The sequence below is a fragment of the Phoenix dactylifera genome, chromosome 1, assembly GCF_051530095.1.
Source record: "Phoenix dactylifera cultivar Ajwa chromosome 1, Ajwa_hap1_PhDact_Kaust_v1.1, whole genome shotgun sequence".
NCBI classification, from domain to species: Eukaryota; Viridiplantae; Streptophyta; class Magnoliopsida; order Arecales; family Arecaceae; genus Phoenix; species Phoenix dactylifera.
This window is the reverse complement of record NC_143190.1, coordinates 11,919,632-11,946,144: the sequence shown is the minus strand read 5'-3', so window position 1 is coordinate 11,946,144 and position 26,513 is coordinate 11,919,632. Positions and strand designations below refer to the sequence as shown.

The 26,513-nt window shown below is 38.5% G+C and overlaps 2 protein-coding genes across 3 annotated transcripts; one reads left to right on the top strand and one right to left on the bottom strand.

The window, feature by feature from the left end:
- Positions 1-6,876: 6,876 nt before the first annotated feature.
- Positions 6,877-13,289, top strand: LOC103710180 (protein argonaute MEL1-like). Of its 2 annotated transcripts, XM_039134516.3 has the most exons (22): positions 6,877-7,482; positions 7,878-8,083; positions 8,199-8,348; positions 8,446-8,579; positions 8,759-8,868; positions 9,027-9,133; positions 9,223-9,361; positions 9,471-9,587; positions 9,764-9,871; positions 9,953-10,024; positions 10,534-10,653; positions 10,737-10,899; positions 10,979-11,100; positions 11,181-11,315; positions 11,728-11,870; positions 11,947-12,009; positions 12,090-12,153; positions 12,229-12,364; positions 12,430-12,503; positions 12,636-12,730; positions 12,849-12,880; positions 12,957-13,289. In XM_039134516.3, the coding sequence occupies exons 1-22, from the start codon at positions 6,976-6,978 to the stop codon at positions 13,133-13,135; spliced, it is 2,976 nt and encodes a 991-aa protein (XP_038990444.1). In that variant the 5' UTR covers positions 6,877-6,975; the 3' UTR covers positions 13,136-13,289. The 2 variants fall into 2 exon arrangements, with proteins under 2 accessions (XP_038990444.1, XP_089786548.1); XM_089930422.1 differs by lacking the exon at positions 7,878-8,083 and having other exon boundaries at positions 7,361-7,482.
- A 1,211-nt stretch (positions 13,290-14,500) lies between these two features.
- On the bottom strand, positions 14,501-25,170 carry LOC103722304 (cactus-binding carboxy-terminal, cactin). The gene is made up of 13 exons (XM_039134517.3): positions 24,277-25,170; positions 24,081-24,172; positions 22,568-22,664; positions 21,186-21,257; positions 20,983-21,045; positions 20,720-20,860; positions 20,031-20,126; positions 18,218-18,502; positions 17,172-17,310; positions 16,934-17,076; positions 15,634-15,807; positions 14,978-15,244; positions 14,501-14,891 (listed from the first exon to the last, which is right to left on the bottom strand). The coding sequence occupies exons 1-13, from the start codon at positions 24,598-24,600 to the stop codon at positions 14,772-14,774; spliced, it is 2,013 nt and encodes a 670-aa protein (XP_038990445.1). The 5' UTR covers positions 24,601-25,170; the 3' UTR covers positions 14,501-14,771.
- Between the last annotated feature and the right edge of the window lie 1,343 nt (positions 25,171-26,513).

Sequence of the window (26,513 nt, the reverse complement as noted above, 5' to 3'; positions counted from 1 at the left end):
TAATGAAAAATAACATATTTTTTTAAGATTAATAATTTATAGGAGTAGTAAATATATTTTTATATAAATATAAATAATTAATATGTTGATAAATATATTAATATTTTATGATAATATATTTTATATGATTAATAAATATATAATAAGGGCTACTAAAAGTAGAATATGTGGTAAAATTATGGAGCTATTGTAGGAATTAGCATATTGACTTACATTTTTTATTTATGAGAATTAAAAATACATAAAAAATCTATCTAAGGTATATTAGGGATATTTATGGTATTATGTGGACGGTGATGTTGGATCTCCATACCATACCAAATAAGTTATTCATGAATATCCAGAAATTTTTAATTATTGAACCATGGCCTACTAAATATTTTAATTTTAGATCACTGAAAATCAAATTATTTCAGTATTTGGATCACCAAAAATTTTAGGTCACCTGGTGGTCCTATTGGGTTACCAAACGCCCCCGAAGATTTTTGTTCCTCCATCTCCCTCTTCCTTTCCGACGGGCGAGACTGATACTGAAAGTGAATCCTAGGTTCTTCGGTGTTAAGCATGCGGATTTTTTTTTTTTTAAAACCATGGCTGAACCTGATCGGGTTGCCTACGTACCCCTTCATAAGGGGGATCAAGCCATACGTAGTTCTTTTTAAGTTTTAAAACGCAGCGGAAAAATCGAATCAAACAATTTAATTCATGCATGCTTACAAGATCAAATCTAGAAATCAGCACCTTAAGAACACATAGGATTATGCCGGAATCGTTTAAACAATTATGCTAAAACTTTCATGCATGATTAACTATCAGATCTGAAACTTAAGAACTCTATTCCGATTAATCTCCGAATATCCATTGAATGGATTCTGGAGATATCTCCGTGAGGAGCCCCAAAAGAGGGTAAAACCTCGGGGAATCAGACCTAGATCTTGACACCATAATAAAAGATTAATGTAGGATTAATACCTTTTATGATGGATGAAACTTGTGGATCTGATCCTCGACTTCGCAGCCACGCACACGAATGGCCTCTACGAGAAGTCCACGCGAAGTTCCTGAAGAGATCCAATCCTGCGGAAGTGCTAGCTTGCGCAGAATTTCTTGAGGCTGAAATTTGATCTTCCAAACACTATCAACTTTTGATCCGCCTTCTTGGAAGAACTTGGAGGAAAGGTTTAAAGGGATTGAAGAGGACTTAGATCTGATCTAAAGACTCTTATCAGGGACCCCTAACACTAATGGCGCGATGGACTTAGAGGAGGAAGAAGTCAGCTAGATTGAATGCAGAATTTTTCCATGCATGAACTAGGGTTCCTCTCTTTTCTTTTCCCTTTTTTCTTCTTCTTTTTCTCTTTTTTTTCCTTGAATTCGACCACCAGATGATGAGGTCCTTTTAATGTTGCTCTCCTACCTAACTTCATGCCAACCATCCCATATTTTTGGAGGATTTTGTGGGGTTTTGAATTTTGAATTCAAAATTCAAGTTCATGTGCCATTACATGATGAAGCTTGATCTAATCTAAACCATTCATCATGTTGCCACTTCCCTCTTTCAATTTCGAAATTCCCATGCCCCTAATCAGATTAGAGGGTCACGTGGTGATTTTGTGGTGATTAAATTCGAAATTCAACCTTAATTAGAAGTGAGATAAAGATAAGGATGGCATATGTCATGAAGAGAGAGAATTTGATCTTATCCAATTCTTTTCATGAATTTATCTCTCCATTTCGACCCATCTAATGATGAAAGAGGTCCCTGATGTTGCCAAGTGTCCCATGGCACCATTAAATAAATTAAATTAATTTTTAATCATATTAAAAATCAATTTATGGCGCCATGCATGGATATGTGACAAGTGGATTTCAAGATCCGAATAGTTTCAGATCAAACCCATTTAATTTAATTAAATCCTAACAATTAGAATGATTCAATTACCATGGGTTGAACCTAATCCAATTAGGTCAATCCCTAATTAAGCACAAATTTAATCTAATTTAATTTGGTCAACCTAAGTCCTCTTGATTCAGACCTAATCCAATCAGGTCAAAAACCCTGATTGAGCCCAGAATTGAATCTAATTCAATTTGGCTCATCCTTAGTCTAATTACTCAATCCAATTGAGTTCATTAGCAATCTAATTACTAATTAATCCTCCGATAATTACTTTAATTATTTTATAAGATAATTTGCCAATCGAATTGACCAAATTACCCCTGAATGATTCTTAATCATTCATCAGCCTTCTTGATCAATCAGGAATCTTCTATGCGTGTGACCTCATAGGTTCGAACCTAAGCCGGTAGTATAGGAACGACTTCCTACACTAATCGATGTGACCATCTAGCAATGGTACCCGACGTCCGAATAGGCCGAATATATGCGAAGCAAATATTCTGGAACCCTGAACTATGGTTACTGTATAATTCAATCCCTTTGACTCTTAATGCCAGGATGACTTAGAGCTCACTGTCAACCCTATAATTAGTACATCCATTATGTGATTAACTTTAGATATCCCGTGACTCCTCACTGAGATTACCCTGGCCAAGGTTTTGCTAAATTAGTCACAAGACATTATCTCCTGTTTGCAGGAGGGGTCAATTCCATCTTGACTCACAACTGACTACGCAAGTACTTGACTGCACCCAGTGACCTTCCGTCACTGAATTAGAAATTCAGGTAGTCCGGTACCAAAGTACAGTGAGTTGCTTGCTAGTCACAGGTTGCGGTCTCAGGTCAGAGGGCCAAACTTATACCCATATCCACTCGGAACATCTCTCGACAGTAGAGCGTTCCGGAATTGGTCACGTTCAGTGAAATGTACTCCTATACTTCATCTGTATGGCATACCAGTGTCTCCACACTCCTTGGTTAAGAGGACAACCAACGTATATGTCACACAACGACCTAATCTCGATAATGTTGTCGTCCTAGTAACAACATATCATTTGGTCGCGAACAAGTTTAAGGACTCAAAGATAAATCCTCCTTTATCATAACATAAGTCCTGAGGACTTCATCATATAAAAGTTCATTTGAAGATGAAATGATGAATAATGCCAAATAATACTTTATTAATTTGTCAATTTATTTACAATATTCAATCATCAATATGCTGACGATTGACATTTAGGATACAATTCTCAACAGATACCATATCTCTTCTGCCGTCACCCATGCCATTAGTGCATGCTATTGGTTACATGCGTGCGTCCTATGGGTATTGGATAAGACGTAACACTTGGTTTTATTTATTAACTGAAATCATAGCTGCAGGCTATTTATAACAAAAAACTAAGCTGTGTATTTATTCCGTTTAAATCATCTCAGACGCAGAATGCGAGAAGACAAAATCTCCCAGCCGGCAAGATATAGATCAGCCTCGAGTGAGGAGGAGGAAGTGTGCAACTGGAGATACTTCATTTATTAACAGGGCCCCACCAAATGCGTTTTTCATTAGCAAGGATATATGCACGGGGGAGCCAGAGATCTTCATCTTCTCGACGAGTCACGGAAGTCGAAAGAGCAGGGCACAGTTTTGAAAAAATTTTGGTGGATCAAAAAAAAAAAAATACTTTTAAAAATTTCAAAAATATTTTTAAATAAAATAAAAATATTCAGAAAAAATTTTAAAAAATAATTTAGTTTTTTTAAAAACTAAAAATAATTTTTTTAAGAGAAACGTCTTTGTGAAACTTTTCGGAAAAACACTTTTAGGTCAGGTCGGAAAGCTGTTTTTTATCAAAATATTCATAATAAAATATAACAATTATATAAAATATTTCTTTAATAATTGTTTAACTAATTTTATCATCTAGCTAGAAAATTTGTTATATTATAGAAAATTAATTTATGCTAAGAATTATAATATTTTATATTTTATTATTGGATTATACTATAAATATAATATTATATTACTATATTATAATAATCTTATATTATATTACAATAATATTATACTATATTATATATTTATGTATTAATATATTTTATATTTTATTATATGTTGTTGTATAATACTATGCAATGTCCTTTTTAACATTTTGTCGTACCAAAAGTATTTTGCTAGTTTGTTTATCAAACATATGTTAAAGTGGCACGGAACTTTAGAAATATAGTTACTAAATAGCAAACAACTTTTTATAAATGTTTTACTTTAAAAAAAACTTTACTTTTAAAAGCTCTACTATTAATAATTATTCCAAATAGGGCCTGAAGCTCTAAATAACTGAAGCGTATTTTGAGAATTCTAAGCATTTCTTGATGGACACTGGAGCAGTATCATAGAAAAGAAGATAATACAAAAATATGGTAGATCTTCTCTTTTTTGGTACCGATCTTCTTAGTAGAATAGATGTCGTCGTAAAGACCTTAATGCCTTAACATTTTTTTTTTATAAACAGATGTATATAAAAGTGGAGTGAGGATCTAACTTAGTAATACTAGCAGATTCATCTATTATAAGATTTATTAACCAAATCAGGCATTAACTAATACTTACCATACAATATAATTAAAATAATAGAATACAAAATAATCATATGATTGAAAATTAAATATTCATTCAGATAGTAATTTAGTCTACATTACATAATAAATTAAAATTAAAATAATATATAATTAATTAACATGTATTTATAAAAAAATAATTAAAAATTAAATATAATTTCAACAAAGGTTGGTGCAATCTGCATTTGCTTTTTTTACTATGTTGGGTCTTTCAGGAGTTCGCCTACTCGCGACCCCGCCCTCCCACCTCATCCGACGGCGACCATCGTCGCACTCCATATGCTATTGGGGGTTGCAGTTGCTCACACGAGTGCAATTATTTGGATGGACGCTATATTGCTACTATGGAAGAGAGTATTCGCACCAAGGAAAGAATAAGGAGAAGGGACAGAGGAGGTAGTTTTTTTTTCCATCGCAAAAAACAAGCATAGCTGAACGACAAGTATGATGCTGCTCTGAGTAACCAGGGTTGAAAGAGGGCCGAGCTACACTTCTATCTTAACTCTATAATTTTTTTTTTTTTATTTCTCGAGTTTCAAATTGGATTTAGGTCCAAAATTTTTTACATAATGCATATTCGAGTAAACTTAACTGGGCTTGATTCGAATTATCTATTTAGGCCAAAAATAGATTTAGTTGGAACCCAATTAAAATTTAATAACTCATAATATTACTCAATAAGTAAATAAGCTAGCTAAAAATTAAATTTTCTCATATAACATAATTAAACGATATATCATACAATATTTTCAACAAAATCTATTTTAATCTGCCCTTCACTTGCACATTATTCTTTCTAAATAATGAAATATAAAAGTAATGGGTCTGAATTTAAGCTCTGTTTCGAATCTTGCTCAGGCTCAGATTTGAACTGGATCTAGATCGAGCCAATAATATATTCGGGCTTGGCCCATAAAATAAATAAGCTCTGTATATGAGTCTAAAATTGACCCAAATTTTTTCAGATCGAGCCTAAGTTTCGGTCCGGCTTGAGCGCATTTCCAATCCGACGGACAATTATTTTGGTGAGACGGTTCTACCTTATGTTTTGGTATCAGTATTTATATAATCCGAAACAGGAAAGACGCCCGAGAGGCGCAGGTTAACACGTGGCTTCATTTATCGACTGGAATCATTGCCGCGTGCAATCAGTTATGAAGTAATTAAGACACGTATTTAGTTTCCTTCAACTTCACAAACATCGGCACGGAACGCGATGGGGGAAGAAGTTCCCCGCCAGCTGTTTTGCCCCGAAACGCCAATGGACGGACGGCGGAGATCTTTTCATGACCCAAGGAGGCATCGATGGTAAATTGTCCCAAATAAATGCTTGTCATCATTGCCTGTGTTGATTTGTTCGCCGAACGCCAGGTGACGCTTCTAAACAAATTAGGATAAAAATACACCTATTTATATTTATATTTAAATAATATTTGCATATTTGATAGATTTAAGTTAAGAAAAAGTCGTTCAGCTGGTATATGTGTATCTCGTCCATTTACTTCATCATGTGGCATACTACAAAGTGTTGATACAAACATGAAAGCAGCAATAACAAAGCTACAAATTAAGTATGACCATTTAGTTTATAGAGCAAGATTTATTAGTTTTAAAATAAATACTATCGGTATTCAAAACTAGTGTTATATAGGTAATATTTTGCCATGCAGTCCTAAGCTCGCTTTGATTGATGTACACCTCAAGTATCATGCTTTTTTTTAGATTTTTTAATCCTCAAAAGTCGAATTTTTCCGCAGCCTATCAGCTTTTGCTGTTTTAAATATATTTATCATCATTAAAGATAAAGATATGCGATCCCAGAACTACTTCCACGAATCATGGATTCATGCACGAAGCGCCCACATCCATCCTGGATCGGGTCACCACCAGGGATCTTGTCGCTGTCCAGGAACTCGCGCGGAAATCGCCCCCTTGACTCGAGTCTAAAGCGGCCTTCGCGTGTGGGTACATTACGAATCAAATTGCCCCCTCGAGGAGGACGATGGGTGGTTTCCTTGCACTTTGCCTCGGTGATCCGTTGCTTCGCGTCGGACGACCGCGCGCCTTTATTCCTTCCTTCCTCGCGAAGGCCGAGAACGCGGCGGGTCAGTCCCATCATTTGCGAGTCGTGGGGGCGGAGAGGGGCCCTCTTCGTGACGGACGTTAGCGTCACTGGTTGGCGCACTCACGCCGCAAACATGGGGAAAAGCAAACCGCTCGCTGTCGAGCGGGCCGACGTGTCGTAGGAGTGGGTCTGAAAGTGGGTTGGAATCCGCGTCACCACAGTCGCCGCTTCCAATTTCAAACGCCCCCTTCGCCTGTCTCGACGCTCTCTCCGGTGCTATATACGGGCTCGACCCACCTGTTCGCTCCACTTTCGATCTTTCAGTTCTCTAACTCTCGAGCGTTTCCTCTGCCATTCTCTGTACGTTGTCTTCTACTTTGAACTCGGCAGCCGGATGTCGAGGCGGGGCGGGGGCGGCCGCCGGGGAGGCGGCGATTACTACAGGGAGGCGCAGCCCGGAGCTCCGTCCTCCGGACAGCGAGGAGGAGGCCGGAGCGGTAGAGGCGGAGGAGGCAGAGGACGGGGCGGCGGCGGAGGCGGCCGTGGTGGCTATGGAGAAGGGTACGCTCCGCCGCCCCGAGCGCAGGAGGAGCGCCGGAGGCCGACTGATCCTCCGCCGTCATCTGTGTCCGCGACCGTTTCCTCCTCGTCCTTGAGTCAGGACGTGGATCGGCAGCTTTCACTTAGGGAACCGGAGGAGGCCGGAACATCTTGTGCGACTTCGCCGCCGCCGCCGCCTGCATCGTCGTTGTCGTCGTCGTCGGCGGGGACTCCTCCGGCGTCGAGCAAGGCGCTGCGGCATCCACCTAGGCCGGGGTTCGGCCTGGTTGGGAGGAGGTGCGTCGTGAAGGCGAACCACTTCCTCGTGGAAGTGGCGGACAAGGACTTGTGTCATTATGATGTAAGTCAAGGAACACCTCTTCGTCCCCCCTTCCCCCTTCCTTCACCGTCGTTTAGATTGGTAGTTTCTTTTCCTTTTCCCGAATTTTGCTTTCCTCTGTTCTTTTAATTCGATGTTTTGCATTCCCTTTCTTGGTTTTTCTGTCCATAAAACTGTTGCTTGCGGGTTTTTAGATTATGCAGGCATTTGGAGCGTTCTTCTGCTGCTGCTGTATTTAGAGTATTGGTTTGATTTGGATGTCGGGTGTTTTTCTCATGATCTGTTCCCCCAATCCTCTTTCATTCTATATAGCGTTTTTATTATTATGTTAAATTTGGTGTAAACTTCTGAAGCCCTTTCTAGTCCTGGACGTCGAAGTTATTTGATCCAAGTTTTTGTTTTCATGGATCGATTAGGTTTCAATCAACCCAGAATCGATATCCAAGACTAGCAATAGAAACGTAATCAGCGAGCTTGTGACGTTGTATAAGGACTCCCACTTAGGCAGGCGGATGCCTGTTTACGATGGAAGGAAAAGCTTGTACACTGCTGGCCCTCTGCCATTTACGTCCAAGAATTTCGTGGTAAAATTGCCCGACATCGGTCGAGACGGCAGTGTTAGGTTAGTCAGGCTACTGTTTTCACAACCCTTTGTGCTCTGACTCGCGTCTTTCTGTGATGGTTTTGAATGGTTGGTTGGTGATTGATTGATGCTGGATGGCTATTTGGATTGGCAGGGGAGAGAAGGAATACAATGTGACGATTAGGTTGGCTGGGCGGCCTGATCTCCACCATCTCCAAGAGTTCTTACGTGGGAGGCAGATGGATGCCCCTCAAGAAACTATTCAAGTTCTTGACGTGGTTCTGAGGGAATCACCTTCGACAAAGTTACTTCTTTTTTACCCCGCCTCTCTTTTGCTTCTCTTATAGTCATTTAGGACATCCATAATGAGCTTGCAACTTGTCCAATTTCATTTTCTGCAGCTATACTGGTGTGTCAAGGTCATTCTTTTCTCCCCGGTTTGGGGATCCAAAGGATATCGGGGATGGCATAGAATTTTGGAGGGGTTACTACCAAAGTCTTCGGCCCACGCAGATGGGATCTTCTCTGAACGTTGGTATGGTGTTTTCAATGCGTAACCTAGCTTTATTTACAAATTATGTTTAATATAGTTGCAATAAATGCTTGTTTTGATATTCGCATGAATTGTCTATGGCAGAACATGTTCGTCCTAAATCACATATACTTGTTGTCGTTGTTCTATACGTAATGTTGGCATCTCGTGTTTGGTTGCAGACATCTCTGCAACAACGTTTTATAAGTCTGCACCTGTCGTTGACTTCGTTTTTGAGTATCTCAACCTTCGTGATGGCGCAAGGCCCTTATCTAACTCAGACCGCATTAAGGTCAAGTGACTTGGCGTTCGATTTATCAATTACAAGATTTTCCTTTTTATTTCTCTTATTTGTTTCTACCACATCCTGTCTACTGTTGACTGCTTACTGATTGCTATAGTAATCATGCTTTAAACTTTTTTTTGTCTTATATTATCTTCAAATTGTAGATAAAGAAAGTCCTAAGAGGGCTAAAAGTTGAGGCCACTCACAGGAGAGAATTAAGGATACGCTATAGGATCACAGGGATAACCTCGATGCCGATGAGTCAATTGACGTATTGTTCTCTCTCTTCTTTATTCAAAATTTTTAGTCTCTTTTGCATTCTTTTAATATTGTAATATGTGATTGATGCGTTCTGTTCAGGTTTGATGCTGGAGAAGGGTCAGCAAATATTTCTGTTGTCCAATATTTTAGACAACGGTATAACTGCTTTCTCAAGCATGTTAATTGGCCCTGTCTTCAAGCTGGCAGTGATAGTAGGCCAATCTACTTGCCAATGGAGGTTGTTCTGTTTCGCTTATACGTTATAATATAATGCCTATCTCAATTTTCATCTTTTGGTGTTTAATTTTGATGGCGGTGGATGCTGATGTATTCAAATTGTTGCTTAGGTGTGCACCATTATGGAAGGTCAGAGGTACGGAAAGAAGCTGACTGAACGGCAAGTAACTGAAATGTTGAGATTTACATGCAAACGCCCTCAAGACAGGGAGAAGAATATCCTGGAGGTTTGAACCTTTCTTGTTTCTTAACTTGATTCTGCCTTTCAACTGTGCATCTCGAATCGTAATATCTGTGTGTTCCCTCATGAGGTTATATAGCTATTCTGTATTCCTTCAAGCTCGTTTTGATATCTAGGCCTTTCCATCCACTTGGGTCTATATTCATGTGTTTGCTGTTGCAGGTGGTGACTCAAAACAATTACAATGGTGATAAGTATGCAAAAGAGTTTGGAATCAAGGTTAGAAATCAGCTTGCTGCAGTTGATGCCCGGATCTTGCCTCCTCCAAAGGTGTGTTCCTTGTAATCATCATGTTTTCCTGAAATCAGTTTACTTGCGGTTATCTGAAATCACATCTTTTGAATGCTTCAGCTAAAATATCATGACTCCGGGAGAGAGAAGCTGTGTAGTCCTGCTGTTGGTCAGTGGAACATGATCAACAAGGTGATGCAAGTATCTCTATTTGTTTCTATTTTTCTGAATGCTAAGGTCCAGCAGGTAGCCTGGCTTCTTGCTTAATGCATAGCCATCCAGTGCGCTGGCAGATATGGATCAACATTTTTTTTAGGTCACTTTCTATTATTGCATAGGCGTTTGATCACTTTGTGTTCTTGTATGAGCTTGCAAGGAAAGATTGCCATTTTGCTAGAAAACATAGTTGTTTCATAACAATTGCAAAGGTATATTCCGTTAGTTTATCCTTTTCCCCCTCCATTTTTTTGTTCTTTGTAAAAGTTTTCTCAGGTGAGTCTGAATGAGTTAATATTTGATGAATTAATGCCAATTTTTGAAAATTGTTCTTCCATGTTTAGGAATGATTTTTGATGCTCCATTTGGATCTCTTCTGTCTATTTGTCCAGTATAATATCTTTGTTGTTTGTTTCTGTGCTTGTGATCAATCGACATTTTTCTGTCAGTTTGTTTAAAGTTAATCCTTCATGGTGAATGTGCAGAAAATGGTTAATGGTGGAACTATAGAGTACTGGACATGTTTGAATTTTTCACGTCTTCGCCCAAATGATGTCTTTCAGTTTTGCAATGATCTGGTTGGGATGTGTAATGACAAAGGGATGGTACTGAGATATGTTATCAACTGTTTGCATCTTCAATTCTTCGTTCACACTAAACCTGTCTAATTTCACTGTAAACTTTAAAGGTATTCAATCCAGAACCATTTACTGGCATCCAGTCTGCCCGGCCCGATAATATGGAAACTGCTCTAAGAGATGTCCATTATCAATCTACAGAAAGACTATCTTGCCGGGGGAAACATATCCAGTTGCTGATTGTTGTTCTGCCTGACATCAGTGGCTATTATGGTATGCTTATTTTAGATTGTAATTAGCCAGAGTCTATTTAAATCTTATTACACTTTTACATTGTGCTTTCTGTTCACAGGAAAAATCAAGCGGGTATGTGATACTGAGCTTGGCATTGTATCACAATGCTGCTTACCAAGGCATGTATCTAGGGGAAACAAGCAGTATCTTGAAAATGTTGCTTTGAAAATCAATGTTAAGGTTTGTGACTTTGTTATAAATCCATTTTGGTTAAATCTAGATGAATTTTCTCCCTCATGTCTACATGCTTAATTGGACAGGCTGGTGGGCGCAACACGGTTCTTGATGATGCCCTTCATAATAACATTCCCTTTGTAACAGACCAGCCAACAATTATATATGGTGCTGACGTGACACATCCAGCTCCAGGAGAAGATTCTCCTTCAATTGCAGCAGTATGATTCTCTCTTTGCTGCTGTTGTGGATAATCTTTGGTTTTTTAGGGATCACTTGCGTATGCGCATGTCATTTGGTTACTGTCAGAAATCCCAACTTCATGTGAGGTTCAGTTTACAAAAAGAAGCTTGGCTATCCTTTCTAACACATGCTTTTGCAAATCTATAACATGGTAAAAAACCAGAGCCTGATCTTCATCTGGTTTTGCTAGGGTTGGTCAATTAAGCAGCCCAAAAATTTAGAGATATTTTTCTTGTGGTTTCAGTGTTATGTCTATCTGTGAACACTTTGCACAAGCACTTTTATTGTTATTTTTTTTAAACAGGTCGTTCTATGGTTTTGGAGGCATGGTTTTTTATATTAATGGTCTCAAGTTTCTGTGAATCTGTCTCACTGTTCAATTTTTTGCAGGTAGTTGCTTCTATGGACTGGCCAGAGGTCACAAAGTACAGAGGTCTAGTCTCTGCCCAAGAGCATAGAAAGGAGATGATACAGGATCTTTATACGGTAAAACAGGATCCACAAAAGGGTTATGTACATGGTGGCATGATAAGGTAAGTTTACTCTGAAGCCTTTAATCGTCTGTGATTCTGAGATTAATTGCTCCCCCCCCTTCCTCTTGGTTTGCAGGGAGTTATTGCTTTCTTTCTATAGAGCGGTGAATCGGAAGCCATATAGAATTATATTCTACAGGTTTTTACAATATCAATGTATCCTTTGGAGCTGTTCTTCTGTCATACACGATGGATGCGTTTGACATGCTTTATGTGCAGGGATGGTGTCAGTGAAAGTCAATTTGCCGATGTATTGCTTCATGAGATGGATGCAATACGGAAGGTAATTCTTCTTTTGCCTTGAATTTGCATATTATTGAATCACTGATTGTCTTATTGCTTTACGTGTTCATGTCAGGCTTGTGCCTCTTTAGAGGAAGGCTACCTGCCTCCTGTCACGTTTATTGTGGTACAGAAGAGGCATCACACTCGCCTGTTTCCTCAAGTCCATGGGGATCGAAATTCAACGGACAGAAGCGGAAACATATTACCAGGTCTGTGATTTTGTTGGTATTTCGTATGCTTGGAGTTGGAAGTAACGTTATAATGCTTTTGTTAGGAACTGTGGTGGACACAAAGATTTGTCACCCGACAGAGTTTGACTTCTATCTCTGTAGCCATGCTGGCATACAGGTAATATTTTTTTTTCTCCTTTTCTACTGACGTGCGGCAACTGGTGATATGGTCTTTACAGGCAATGTTCATGGTTTTATCTAGTTTTCAAAATAATTTTTATCAATTTACCTGTATTTTGTTTCCATTCAGGGGACCAGCAGACCAACACATTATCATGTACTGGTGGATGAGAATCGTTTTTCTGCCGATAGATTGCAGATGTTAACTAATAATCTTTGTTATACGTGAGTTAGATCTTGATGTCTGCTTGCCTTTGTTTCTAATTTTATTGAGACCTTGTTTCATAAACTTTATCCTTGGTAAGCCTGCATACCTCATTGTTTTCTTGCTTGCGAAATGTAGGTACGCTCGCTGCACTCGTTCTGTTTCAGTCGGTAGGTTTTATACTCGCTAATTTTGTTTCTGCTCTCGTAATTGTCTGCTTTCTTACGTATCATTTTTCTTGGGCAGTTCCCCCTGCATATTATGCACATTTGGCTGCTTTTCGTGCTCGGTACTATGTGGAAGCTGATCCCTCCGATGGAGGATCGACGTCAGTAGGAGGGTCCAGGACTAGGGATACGTCTTCTGTGGTGCGCCAGCTGCCGCAGATCAAGGACAACGTTAAAGATGTTATGTTTTTTTGTTAAAAATGGTACCTTTTTTTTTTGGGTCGAAAGGCATTGTTGGCCAATCTTTTTGGGGATGGTTTCCATTCAAATGACAGGGTTCAGTTATTCGTACAGTTAAGTTGACAGGGTTCAGTTATTCGTACAGTTAAGTTGACAAAGTTTACTTCTTTAAGTCGACTTCTCCCCGTGTCAAATTCCTTGCATTTAAATTGTTTTTGAGGGGGTTTATTCTTCTGAATCTATTAGACAGTCGATTCGGATGTGGTTGCTGAATTCTGTTGCGTCATCCAAGAAACTTTTGGATGCTGAAAGAATGATTCCTTTTTGTTTATTATTCGGTTGTGCAGATCAGTTTTTTTTGTTTCCTTTTTGCTTATTTTTTTCATTTGAATGGAAATGGGTGGAAGGGTAGGAATATGGATATCAGTATCTCTCATATAAAATTGTATATTTATTTAGATTAATTGCTAATTATATTGATGTATTGTTGGTGCTTTCATCTTGTTCGCTTTGTTAAAACCGTCGATGTCTGAAGATATTCACCATGGTCGCAGCAACGGGAAAATTTGGTCCTTCATTGGATAAAGATCGAAGCCAAGAACTGGCTGATCATGATACCGCAAAATGCTCGATAACTTTATGTACAGAGGGCAGTGCAGGAGGTCAAATTTTTTTTTGCCTGCTCTTCTTGGTTGGCGAAAATTAGGATGAATGATGGGAGCGACGGGGAGTATATTGGTCAAGAAAATTATTGAATCGGTGTTATGCGTACGTGTCAAAAGAAAAACCTATAAGAAAAGCGATAGCTCTTGTTTGAAGTTAATGCCATGCTGTTGTTTTTCAAATGAAGGGACGCATGATCGAAGGATGATAGGTAAAAACCTGAGGGATGCAACGTTACCGACTACAATAAATACAAGGATCAGTCAAAAGAAAAAAGAAACGCAAGCCCCTATCCTGCATGTAAATTGATGACCAGTCATGGGCTAGATTGCTGCAACAGTACAGAGGCAGCACACTTTCTCATGACAGACTCTACAAGATATTGCTCTTAGCAAAACCAACATTATGTCATGTACCAATCTGACTTATGAACATTTTAGTTTACTCCAAGAAACCCCTTCTCTTGAAACCATCTCCGACGTGAAGATTTTTAGAACGTCTCTAGGATTTGTAGTATAATATCTTGTATTCCGAACTCACCGTGCTGGGAAAGCTGAAATAATATATATTCTCAAAAATTAAATCCGTCAATTTCAAGCACGCATGACTGCAATTAACGCAATCTTGTCATGAGAACCTAACCATGAAAGTAATACCGCCTTCCGCTGTCTCAAGTGGCATTCCTACCAACATCATAGAAATATAAAGATGCTACCAATATGCTTGGGCAAATGGATTTTATATAATGAGACATGGATGCCAATAATTACATTTATAATGAAGGTTGCTTGTTTTCCATCTTCCATTCGAAAAGCATCGGCAATGGAAGACTCGTATTACTGATTCCAGTATCTGTCTTATATAACATTAACATGAATCTGAACTCGCTTCCTCATCCACGTAAAAACTGACAAAGTCCGCCTCTCGAAACTTTGGTCCATGGGTTTGTTTTCCCCCATGGCCATCTTCTGTTTCCTCCAGCAGGTGAGTGTTACCTGCGGTAGCGATAGCGCTTGAAGTTGAAATACACATGTAGAATGCCCCGCTCAAATGTACATTTGAAACCCTTCTTGTGAGAATATTCCCATTCCTTATTCACAATACGGAAGGCCTGTAAAAATGAAGCAAAATGAGAGGAATTATTTTAGAAAAGACCACGATTGGCACAACTGGAAGATCGAGATGATTAGCGCTTACAATATCCTCATATGGAGGCCCTGCATGAAATCTTATGAGGCATGTCTCACCATTACTTCCATCCTTCTCAATAGTGTAAGTTGGAGCTTTTGATTTGTCAACGAGATCAGGGTAAAAAATATTAAATTTGTAGCCCTGTACAATTTTAGGAGGGGGATTGTCATGATCATAATGTGTTTGGTTATACTTGTTCCACTCATAACCAGTGTGAACCCTATTGAAATACTTGGGCTTTCTTGGACGGTATTTATCATGCCACCAGTACACCTAGAAGCACATAAACGTCAAACCGTTAACATCATATCAAAAAAAATTAAGGGGTTGATTAACTTCAATGGTTTCACTCAAAAAAAAAAGGATCAACTTCCAATGGGAAAAAAACAGGGTTGATCATGCAGTTCTTTACAAATGCTAGGGCATGCAACATTTCTAATTTCAAGCAAATACAGGAAAGACATGATATATCAATTTATGAAATATAAAATTGCACAATTGAGAAAAAATAAGTGCAGATCCTCATGATGGATGATATAAATCATGATAGATCTGCTTAGATCCAGCAGCAAGATCCATTCATGCAAGGACAAAATCAACATATGATAGATCTCTCTCAGAGAGAGAGAGAGAGAGAGAGAGAGAGAGAGAGAATTTGCTACCTGTGAATCCAGATTTACTTCAGCGCCAGAACCAAACACTGCATCACCTTCCTCCATAGCTCCCATTGCTTTCATTGCTTTCAGCTCCATATCATCGGGTGTGCTTGTCTTTGCTGCCATTGCTTCCTGAATCCTTCTCTGTTGCTCTACTACTACAGCCTCACGTTTCCGATCCTGCAACAGCAAATAATATTCCCAGGAGATGTCATCCTTTACAATCACAATATAAAAAGAATTGGACAAGTTTTTTTGTACATGCAAAGCTCTACAACATAACTAGCATGCCCACCTTGTGATGTAGAAACACAGAAAGCAAAAATCATTGTAAGACCATAAGTATGATCAAGTCATCATAAGGCTCAGGCCAAAGAAATTTGGTCTCAGGCCCAAGTTACGCCCTTTAGTAGATAGCAGGGCTGAAGAAGTTGAAGCTCAAATGTATTGGGTTTAGACTCAGGCTTAAATTTTTAAGACTAGCGCGATCCTACAACAAAGCCCAAACTCAGGCTTGATACAAGCCTAATACCTTGGGTCAGTTATACTCTCTTCCAGGCCTGGGTCTAGTGATCTGAGTCCATGACCAAACTTGGGTTAGATCTCAAATTGAGCCCAGGCCAGCCTATTGATACCATTGTTTGCTAATCTGAAATCAGAATAAGACTTTAAAAAGGCCAAATAGATAGATCAGAAAATTTGATTTTTATTTTAGTTTGGTATTATATAAATGTAATAAATAAAACAAATATCTGATACAATAATAATATAGTATATACAGTAAACAGAAAATTTTAGAGACACCAACTGTTAACCTTGTGGGAATGGATATGGATGGCTCTTTTTATCTTTTTAAATAAATCGGAAATATAATTTATACTCGAAGTGGGCTAGAAGTTAGCATAACATCTCGTTCAAATTTGAACAGAAAGAATCAGATAATTCACAGAGATTTTACATGACCACTTGGTTTCTCCAAATTAATTATGCTACCATGGTAAGAATCCAGCTAAAAATTGATGGGTTCCCCCCATATACCAGGTTTTAAATTGGTAGTAACTTTATTTTGAAAACCAGTCTTTCGTTGTCAACAGAACTGAAATTTGAGATAAGGTTTTGTAGCATTAGTTTATTATCTTTATCTCAAATAGTTCATTTATAACCAAGATAACACTAGCATGCTGACTTTGGGATCCAACTTTCCATCAGTGGTCAACTGGCTTCTAAGGTAGAATACTGGAGGTCATCAATACATAAAGGTGAAGAAACATTTAAGTTTTAAATAGAGAATTAATCAGCATATTACCAGATCAGCTCTATCCTCTTCAGGATCAATTGCCACTTCATCTTCATCATCATGCAAGAGCTCAGGTGAAAAGGAACCTGCCTCTTCTTCTGGCTCATCTCTTGGCTCATCAACTGCAGGTTCAGGAGAATAGGCCTTTGCATCTACAAAATAAAGTTTCACTCAGATAAATATTTATATAATGCGCCAGAGAACAGGGAGATCACAAAGAAGTTTGAATTGATCTAGGAAACCATACCTGCTGCATCAGGCACCGCATCTTCCTCTTTAAACTTAATTTCGTTATCTGTTTCCAAACCCTGTTCAGCCTCCACAGGTTGCTCTAAACGGTCTAGATGCTTTCTCAACAGAGAAGCATGGATTTCCCTTAAACAAGCCTACATATAAAGCAATATAATCGATAAGTATACATGAAAACGGTTTTTGAACTACCAAACGACCAAAAGAACAAAACGTTATTCAAAGAAACTTATAATTACATTCCCGCTACTACTACAATGAATAAAGAATGAACAACATATATACATATAGAACTGTGTGTATATATGTACACATATTTATGCATGTACATACCAGCTGCTGATATTGAAAAATGCGAGCATTCAACATCAATCTTCCCTTCCATACCATGCTAGTGCTGTATATTAAGTCATTAATCCTTATATGACTCGCAAATGCAAAACAAAATCTAGAAAATGATCTATAATTTTTGCTCATTGTCAAATGTTATCAAGGGACATTTACGTTACAGGAAGGTGTTTGGTAGGCAAAAAAGGAGAAGGGAGGTGGGTACTGCTAGGAACTTGCTGCCATACTTGGAATCTTTTGTTCAGCTTGAAAATTAAGTCACATAATACCAGCATGAACTATATTTGTATTCTATAATGCTAAGAATAGATTAATATCTAACAATATCACCACAAGAATAATCTAATAGCCTCACAGGGTAACAACTATGCTAATATGCATGCATGTCAGCTTGAAAAAAAAAAAAGAGCTAGATTTCTTTGCAATACGCATCTAATTCTTGCATAACCGATATGGGCAAAAGGAGATAAAATGCAGTATGTTGTGCATATCATGAGATATATTTCTTGCCACAAGCAATTAATTCTCGCATAATTAATAATGGAGTAAATAAAGATCAAGCACAATTAGATTACACTGTAAATCATAAATTTTCAGCCAAGCAGTAAATAAATATGTAGGTGGAAATGGCTGGAAATCTAATCAGGAAGTGTTGATGTTTATTTTGTTCGTGGAGGATGGTTAAGAATTTTATACCTTTGCCTTAAATATCTGAAGGCGCTTCAAAACAGCTTCCCAATACTCAACAACCTTGGCTGTGCCTGAGCGCATCTGTAACTCGATCTGACGTTGCATGGACACCAACTCATTGAATGTTTTCCCTTCTAAGAGATCCTTCACATCTGTCTCAATGCTCAAATGGAGACCCCTTTCTTCTGCAAGGACGTCAGCAGGTGGCTCCTCACCACGTACCCTAGCTCGATCTAGTGCATCTCTTTTCCGAGCCTCACCAAGCTCCCAGTCACAGATTACCATTAGTGCCTATTCAATATCAGAAGCCATTTTATTCAAGTCTCAGAATAACTTAGGAATGTACAATACAGATCTATTCTATTGTAGAAAGAAATAGATGAAAGAACAATATCAAACCACTCTTCTTTCTAATTCAACAATGCTGTCAATCGATGATGCATAATCATGATGAGACAGTATATAAATGTAGGAAAGTAAACATCAAGAGTTGCATCTCACCAATCTTACAATGCTTTTGTGCCAATATTGTAAACCAAGAGAGCAACTACTGAAACCTACAGCAGGGGATAATCCTATCATCCTATGGGCCTTGTCATCACATTAAAGCCTAAAATTGAGGAGAAATCGGCTGCGACAGGAAGGGGGAACATCTGCTTGCAGGGGCCATTAGCCAAAAATATACAACTAGATTTCGTCAGAGACACTAATGTGGGACATGAAAATACAGTGGATATTCATCTGTAGAATGGCTAGTCCATATGCAACAAAGAAAATCTGTATATGCAACTTGACCAAGCAACAACTAAAAGGAAAAATAAATCCACTCACAAGGGTTGATACCGAACATGAACACTCACAACAAACAATGGCGTCTTGTGAATTAGACTTCTTGAAAATTTGGGACAGTAAGGTGTCCAATAACTCATATTTATTTTGTAAGTCAATATAAGCCCAATTGATTAAATATGTGAACTGCACCCACGTTTGTGAATGAAAGTAAAAATAAAGTGGTAACCAAAGCAAGCTAATTTGCATGGTCAACAAAAACTTAGATGAACTTTCATTCTTTCAAGTTTAGGCAGATTAAATACAAAAAAAAGAGTAAAAATAAATGATTGATCAGATCAACAGGCAGATTTGATAGAGACAACAAATACTCTTAAGACTAAATTCTAGACTCAAGGATGAGATAAAGGTGCTTAAGGATCATCTTCAGTTAGTGAGACCATGACACCACAACAATGAGAGTGATCATGTAATGCGAACCCATAATAAAGAGAACATAACGATTAGATTGTCAGGATCCCAACAACTAGGTATATGTCAAGGAAGCATTCAAGTCATGCATATAAGAGAATGTATAAGCCCACAAATAGCATGAAAGAGGTTGCAAATCTAGAGGTACTATTACATATTCGTACAATATACACATAAATCTTGCAAGTATATCATTATATAGTCCTCGTGTGCTACTAACAAGTGGGCTTGGACCATTATAAGTGTAAATTTTGGACTACATAATTGGATTTATATATCCAATAGCCTTGAGCATATCTGTGCTTACTTCATTTGATGATTACATATTATTATTTGGGCTAACCCATAATGTATTTATTTTTGGCGTTACTTCTGCCTTTTACTACCTTTGTAAAATTATACTCCAACTAGGGAGAAGGAAAACATATCCTAAAAACAAGTGATCAGAAAAAAAATATTTGAAAATACAATGATCATGGATTCCAAAATCTAGAATGACATGTCGGAAAAAGAATGGCAATAGCTAACAAGATGATGAAAGGAAACAAGAGAACATTACCTCCCAATACTCAGTATGTGTCTGAGTTGCTCTGTCCATATCCAGATGCATTTTGATGTCATCATGAAGCTCTTCCATTTCCTTCACCGTTAACCCCTGTATATTCATAGACATGTTCATACCGAAAATAGTCAGCATGAAATCAGAATATATATCACTTCCTTTTATGAGAAAAATGAAGTAAGAAAACAAAAAGGTTCTAATAACATCAGCATCAGCCAGGCGTCATGATCTCAAAAAATTAACCAAAAAAACCTAATATTGAATAGATATATCCGTATTTAAAATAAGAAATAATGATGATCAACACAGAAATCATGCTTTCACTTCTTTCTAATTAATTTAGGGAACACGTGCTAGAAAAGAAATCACCACGCCGTTAGTCATCTGGCTAAAACATTGCAATTAGGAGCATTGTTTAAGTTTTTAAGCTCTTGCCATTGGGGGCACATTTGATAAACAAATTCTCAATATTGGACATATATCAGATATGATAAAATGACAAGAGATAATGTTCTCAGCAATGTTTTAGAACAATATCAGTGGCAATTATATAAGAAAATAGAAGTCAATGAAAGGCCCAAATTTATTACCATTACTATAAGCTTAGCATTTGTAATTTTGTGCATGGGTAAGGTATATTGAGTATCACTTATTGCATAAATAAGTAAATTCAGAAGCTTATTTACCTTGAATACCATGTAAGGTTCATTTATTTCAATATCAAAATCTTCGGAACCATTGAGATTCTTGGAAAGTATATCGATAGGTTTCATGCGCCCTTCACGCAATCTAATCTCAGATCTCGTCTTGCTTTGATCAAAATGGAACTGTTGAACACCAAAATAGGAAAGCATTAGGAAACTAGATTGGTGAATAAAAATCGAAAGAAGATAAATAATCAGAATAATTAGGCAAAATGTGGGAATGTAAGTAAGAGTTTTCATTGTACCTCTTCTTCTTTCTTCTCCCAGTCCTGAAACTCAGCCCGAGCTCGTTCCCTGGCTAGCATTGCCTGAAAAAAATTTATGAATTTTATGCACTAAGCAACAATAATCTACAAACAAGTTGACACATACCAATAAAACTATAGTTGAACTCCATGCATATGTGTCTATATGTATAACTACAGAAATTATGAACTTTTTAACCAACCATCTCCTCCTCATGCTGTGCCTTTTCGATTGCCCTTTCCTCTCTCCTTTTCTTAACTTTTTCAATTTCTGCCTGCATTAGGAATACAAACATAAGAACTGTAATATATAGAGAGAATGATTGGTGTAGCATAGCAAGTCATGTCATGATTGCAAAATCACTATAGCTGCTACACATACAAATATGATTTTGTTTAGGGATGGTCAAAAAAATCAGGAATACAAGAAAATTCAGCCATACTGCAAGAATCTTCATAAAAGTTGTATGAGATAGCGATCATGCAGCAATCACCCAGAAAAAAAAAAAAAAAAAAAAACTGAAGACACATTTTCTGAAGAACGAAAGCTGGTGTGTCCAAAAATTCCAGAAAACATCAGACATTTTGAAAAAAAATCAAGAAGAATGAAGAGAATTCTTTGTGAAAAGTTCTAAAGCTAGGGGCATATGACTCTATTAATGCATTCAATGGAAACCATGTTAAAGGCACTAACAAGATGACATAATAACAACCATCCATGTGCTGAACAGCAAACATGTATTTACTTCTTTAGAAAAATAAATTAAATCATCTCATTGTTTTCTAAAATTTGAGTCAAACTGAGAAATATTCATCTACATCCAATTGGCAGAGTTAACCAACCATCCCATCTACATGTACGAGTTGCATGGCAAACATTTTAAGAAACCATACAACAAGCAGATGGCCAACAGATATGCAAACTCTTAAACCCAATATAACATCCCCACTCCATTCCAACCTTATGCGACAGATCATGCAGTTACTTGTGCCAGTAGTGATGGTTCTTGTCCATCACGATAGTCTGCAGTAGTGGAAGTAGAAAAGATTGCACAAGGAGCAATTTACTAGCATGCAGACTTTCTACATTACAGGGAAAATGGGTATAACATCAATATGTTGGTATTTATATTATATGCCCCCTAAATTTATATACTGAAATTTGAATTTGCACATCACCATAGAGTGTAAACATAGTAACCAAAAAATAGTATGTAATGGAGTAACCTACATCCTAAAGCTATGTATCTAGCATTGTTTATGATGCTACAAATTCATATATATCAGTAGAAGTATATTTATTTTAAAATACATATCTATACAATAGAACAGAGCAATTAAAATCAACTTAATTTTTTTTTAAAAAAAAGAAAAACAGAGTGTATCTTAACATGCCAAACACATATCTTCTAACAATGTTGAGTTTCTTTCATGCCGATGCATGCCAATTATTGACATTGTGCAGCACTTGTCCATGCCAACACCTGTCGAGCACAAGCTTGTCCACTATGATACCCTATATTCTAAAGGATTCAAAGTAGATAAGGTAATTATCCAGTGGTTATATTGTATCATAATTTCATACCATCCGTTCCCTTTGCCTCTTCTTTTCAGCTTTGACAGATATGTCCAAAGGTTGGCCTTGACCAACATCACGCTCTATCTTCTTTCGCCATACAAATCTGCCAGAAAATGTTGTGGGTAAATGAATGAGTATTTTTAACACAAAGCATACATCAGAAATCATGTATATGAAGAAATGCCTAAGTAGTTCTATATAAATATAATAGGGGGAACCTCAAAGAATATGGAAGATTAGGGCCTAGTATCCTTAAGAAGTAGAAATATAAATATTCTTAATAAACAAAAAGCAAACTAGATTAGGGAAAAAAGTAGAGAAATAATCCAGGAAGATCAACTTTCTTAAAGTTTTTCGTGATCATGTTTAAGTTTCCAAACACAAAAACTAAGGTCCCTAGCTGAACCTACCACTAGAGGGTGCACACGCCACAAAATAATTAACAAAGTCTAGAATATCTCCAATTCCAAATAAAAGAACTGTTCAGCCCAAAAACAGCCACCCACCTGGACACTCAACCACCACATATGCAAGTGGGCGCACGAGCAAATTAAAAAAAAAAAAAAGCACCACCTTTTTATTTGAAGCCACATCATTTAAATCACCATGCCAGAAATCATATAATTGTCTTTTTAAAGCGATCATAGGAACACAAACAAGTACGCATTAAATTGATTTAGACTGAATATCAATCCAAGAGCTTTTTTTTGAGAAAGACTTGCAATAAAATTGTTGAAAATAACATGTTTCAAGCTCATTCAAAACCATCTCCAAACAAAAGATACAGTACAAATATGGGTAAAAAGTGCAGATAGTGTTTAGAAGACTGGAAAGGAGCTGGATGGGGAAGAAAATTACACGCATCTGGAACACAAGTTATCCCTTTTTTTTTTTGAAAAAAAAAACTTCGGTAATATAGTACAGACAAATATGGGCATTGCATAAGCACAGCAACAACAATCAATTGGGCATGTTCCAGTTACGCGTGTGTATGTATGCACCTTCAACTCGACCGACAAGCCTTATTTTTGTATATGTAGGGGGGAGGGCTGGGGGGTTGAGTCTCTCGTTAATTATACAATTCAACGCTTTATTAAAATATACAACATTATCATTATAAAAACATACAACACTTCTTGAGCCATAAAACTGCAATCCAGAAAGTCTCTGTATGTCACTGAATCCCAGGATGCTATGCAGGACATTTGTTGACAACCTTTCGAAATAAAACTTATGCAACTGCATAAAATGAACTCCTACACCCTAACCCTTCTGTGGAGTAGAGCATAGCACAACAACATGAACATATAATAGGACTCCTAAAACCACTGTATTGCAATAAATATACTAAAATAAACAAATTGGTTATCAAAAAGAAGCCCAACCGACAAATTTGTTTTCACAGTAACATGAAACTATATATGCAATAAAGAAAAGATTAATCTTTCATTAATTTTCGCATTCCAGAAGAGAATGCTTTCTCCTTCTTCTCAAAAATATAACTAGATTTCGCACTTACTTCTCCGTAAGGTTGGAGTCACCGAAGGGATTAGAATCATTGGAATAACCAGAAACCGCATTCGATTTCAGCTTCTTGGCCACCTTCAATGCCTAAACGGAAACATAACAAATAGAGAAATTGATGAGAATAATGAAGAAAAGAAACCCTAGAAAGGGGGGTGGATGGGGGAATACAAGGGGTAGCGGAACCATACCTTCTTCTGGGCTTTCTTGGCCATATACTCCTTAATCTCCTCCTCGGTGATCTCTCTAGACGACCTCTTCCGGCGCCTTCCATGGAGGTCCTCGGAGTCGGAGTCTGACGAGCCGGTGGTGTCCCTGGAGGAGCGGCCGCGGCTCCTCCGCCGCCGCCTCCGCCTGCTGCTCTCGTGGTCGCCGTGGTGGCTCCGCCGCCGCCTCCTCGGAGGGGACTCTGACGCCGTTGCGGAAGAATCGTCATCTTCCGACGAGGACGGCGTCCTTCGCCGCCGCGATGAGCGCTCTCTCCGGCCCTCCCTCTCGCTTTCGCGTTTCCCCATCCAGTGAGCCTGCCTTCCTGATGCGAGCAAGAATACCGGCTCTAGATCCCCATGATATAAACTTAGACTAAGGAGCACGTGTATTTCACGTGCCGACCGTTGGATCTCTCTCCGCGCAGATCTGAAAGCACCACGATCCTTCCGTCATCCATATGCACGGATCTCAAAGCACCATTGTGCGATCCAATGGTGGCTTCGCCGAAGGAAGGTGAATCCTTCTTTCGCGTGAAAGATACAACCCCTATCCTAAACAAAAGAGCAAAAAAAGAAAAAAAAGCAGAGACCCCTCCCTCCTCTCTCTCTCTCTCGCCTCGACACTCCCCGACTAATTTCCCCAAAGGCACGGTGGCAGCGGGCGAAGCACGAGTTGGAAAATTCAAGGATGGTGGAAGGTGTAGACACTGGCAGCGGTGGCGGGAGTGGCCGACGTTAGGTAGGTAGCGGTGGCGATGGCAGGTCTGACAAGGGCATGGGGGTGGCAAGAAGCGGAAGGCGGAGCACCCGGCCGCCGCCTCCTCTTCTTCGATCTCTCTTCTGGGGCTATCTGGAGAGCGGATACCAGATTGGGCCGTGCGAAACTCGAATCGGCTTAGTTTTATCGGGCCAGGTGGATTAGGCCCGGGTCTGAGGCCCTACTATTTGCTTTCGAGCCTCAGGACAATACGGCCCGGCCTGGCCCGTCAAGGAAAATACTCGTGCCCCACGAGGGCTCACGTGCGGTAGGAGAGATAAGTATCTTTTTTTTTTTTTTTTGGGTACAAATCTCATGTGCATATACCAAGCATGAGAGAAACTAAATAGAAGGAAGCACAAGGGAGGTTAAATCCACGATGTGCATTGGCTTTGAGCAACTCATGGCTTATTCAACCTGATGCGCAAGCACAATAACCTAATTCCAGCTTGATTTGGGGTTCCCCTCTCTACCCAACTGTCATGGGAAAGATGCAAAGAATGCACCCATTAAACAGCAGGGAAATACACTTCTGAACTTTTAAGAAATAGAAGATACTCAAATGAATAGGAGATTAAAATATTTAGGATATTTTGCAAAAAAAAAGGCATTGTATTTCGCTTGTAGCAAATTGGCTCAAGTTCTTTGCCGCAATAATTCAATTTACTCTCGAAATAGAGAAGGAATTGGATGAAAAAATACCACATTTTTGAAATAAAATACAAACTCATATGAAATAAACTACGAAGAAAAATAATAGCTTAAAAGAAGAAGCAATGAAAAAGAAAAGAGAACTCTCCTCTTTCTTGTCATCATCACCACCCACCAGGAATGCCATCCTCTATCACCATCCACCGCGATCGACGGCTTCTATCATCATCTACCACTATATGTACTTCCTATCTCTGTCCACTATTACTATTGATGTCCATCACTATTTACCACCACATCCAATGTTCATCAATCGCCCACTATCATCAAGAATTTCTATGATCACCTATCGTCACCGGCGTTCACCAAAAATCTTTACCACCATCTACCACCATTTTTTTTTTATCATTCCCTCTCTCTTTTAAGGGTAAGGTAGGCTAACATATAGCAGAAAGTCTTTTTTTTTTTTTTTTTGTGCTGAAAACGGGTATTCATACAGTACGTGTATGAATACATCCAATAAAGTCAAAAAAGACTAACTCACGAAGAGCCAGTGGCAGCTCCCCCTCCCCCACCCAAAAAGTATACCCTGAGTGATGAGCCGCGAAGGCAGCCACCCAGTCGGCTGCCCCATTGGCTTCTCTGAATACATGCTTGGCCTGGATGGCCACCCCAACCCCACACATCGTCCCTATATCCCGAACCAAGGGGTGGTCTGGGCCCTCACCCCTCAGCTCCTCCTGGATCCAGCTAATAACTGTGGCTGAGTCGCCCTCCAAGACAATCGCATCGGCCTGCAGTACCTGCCTCG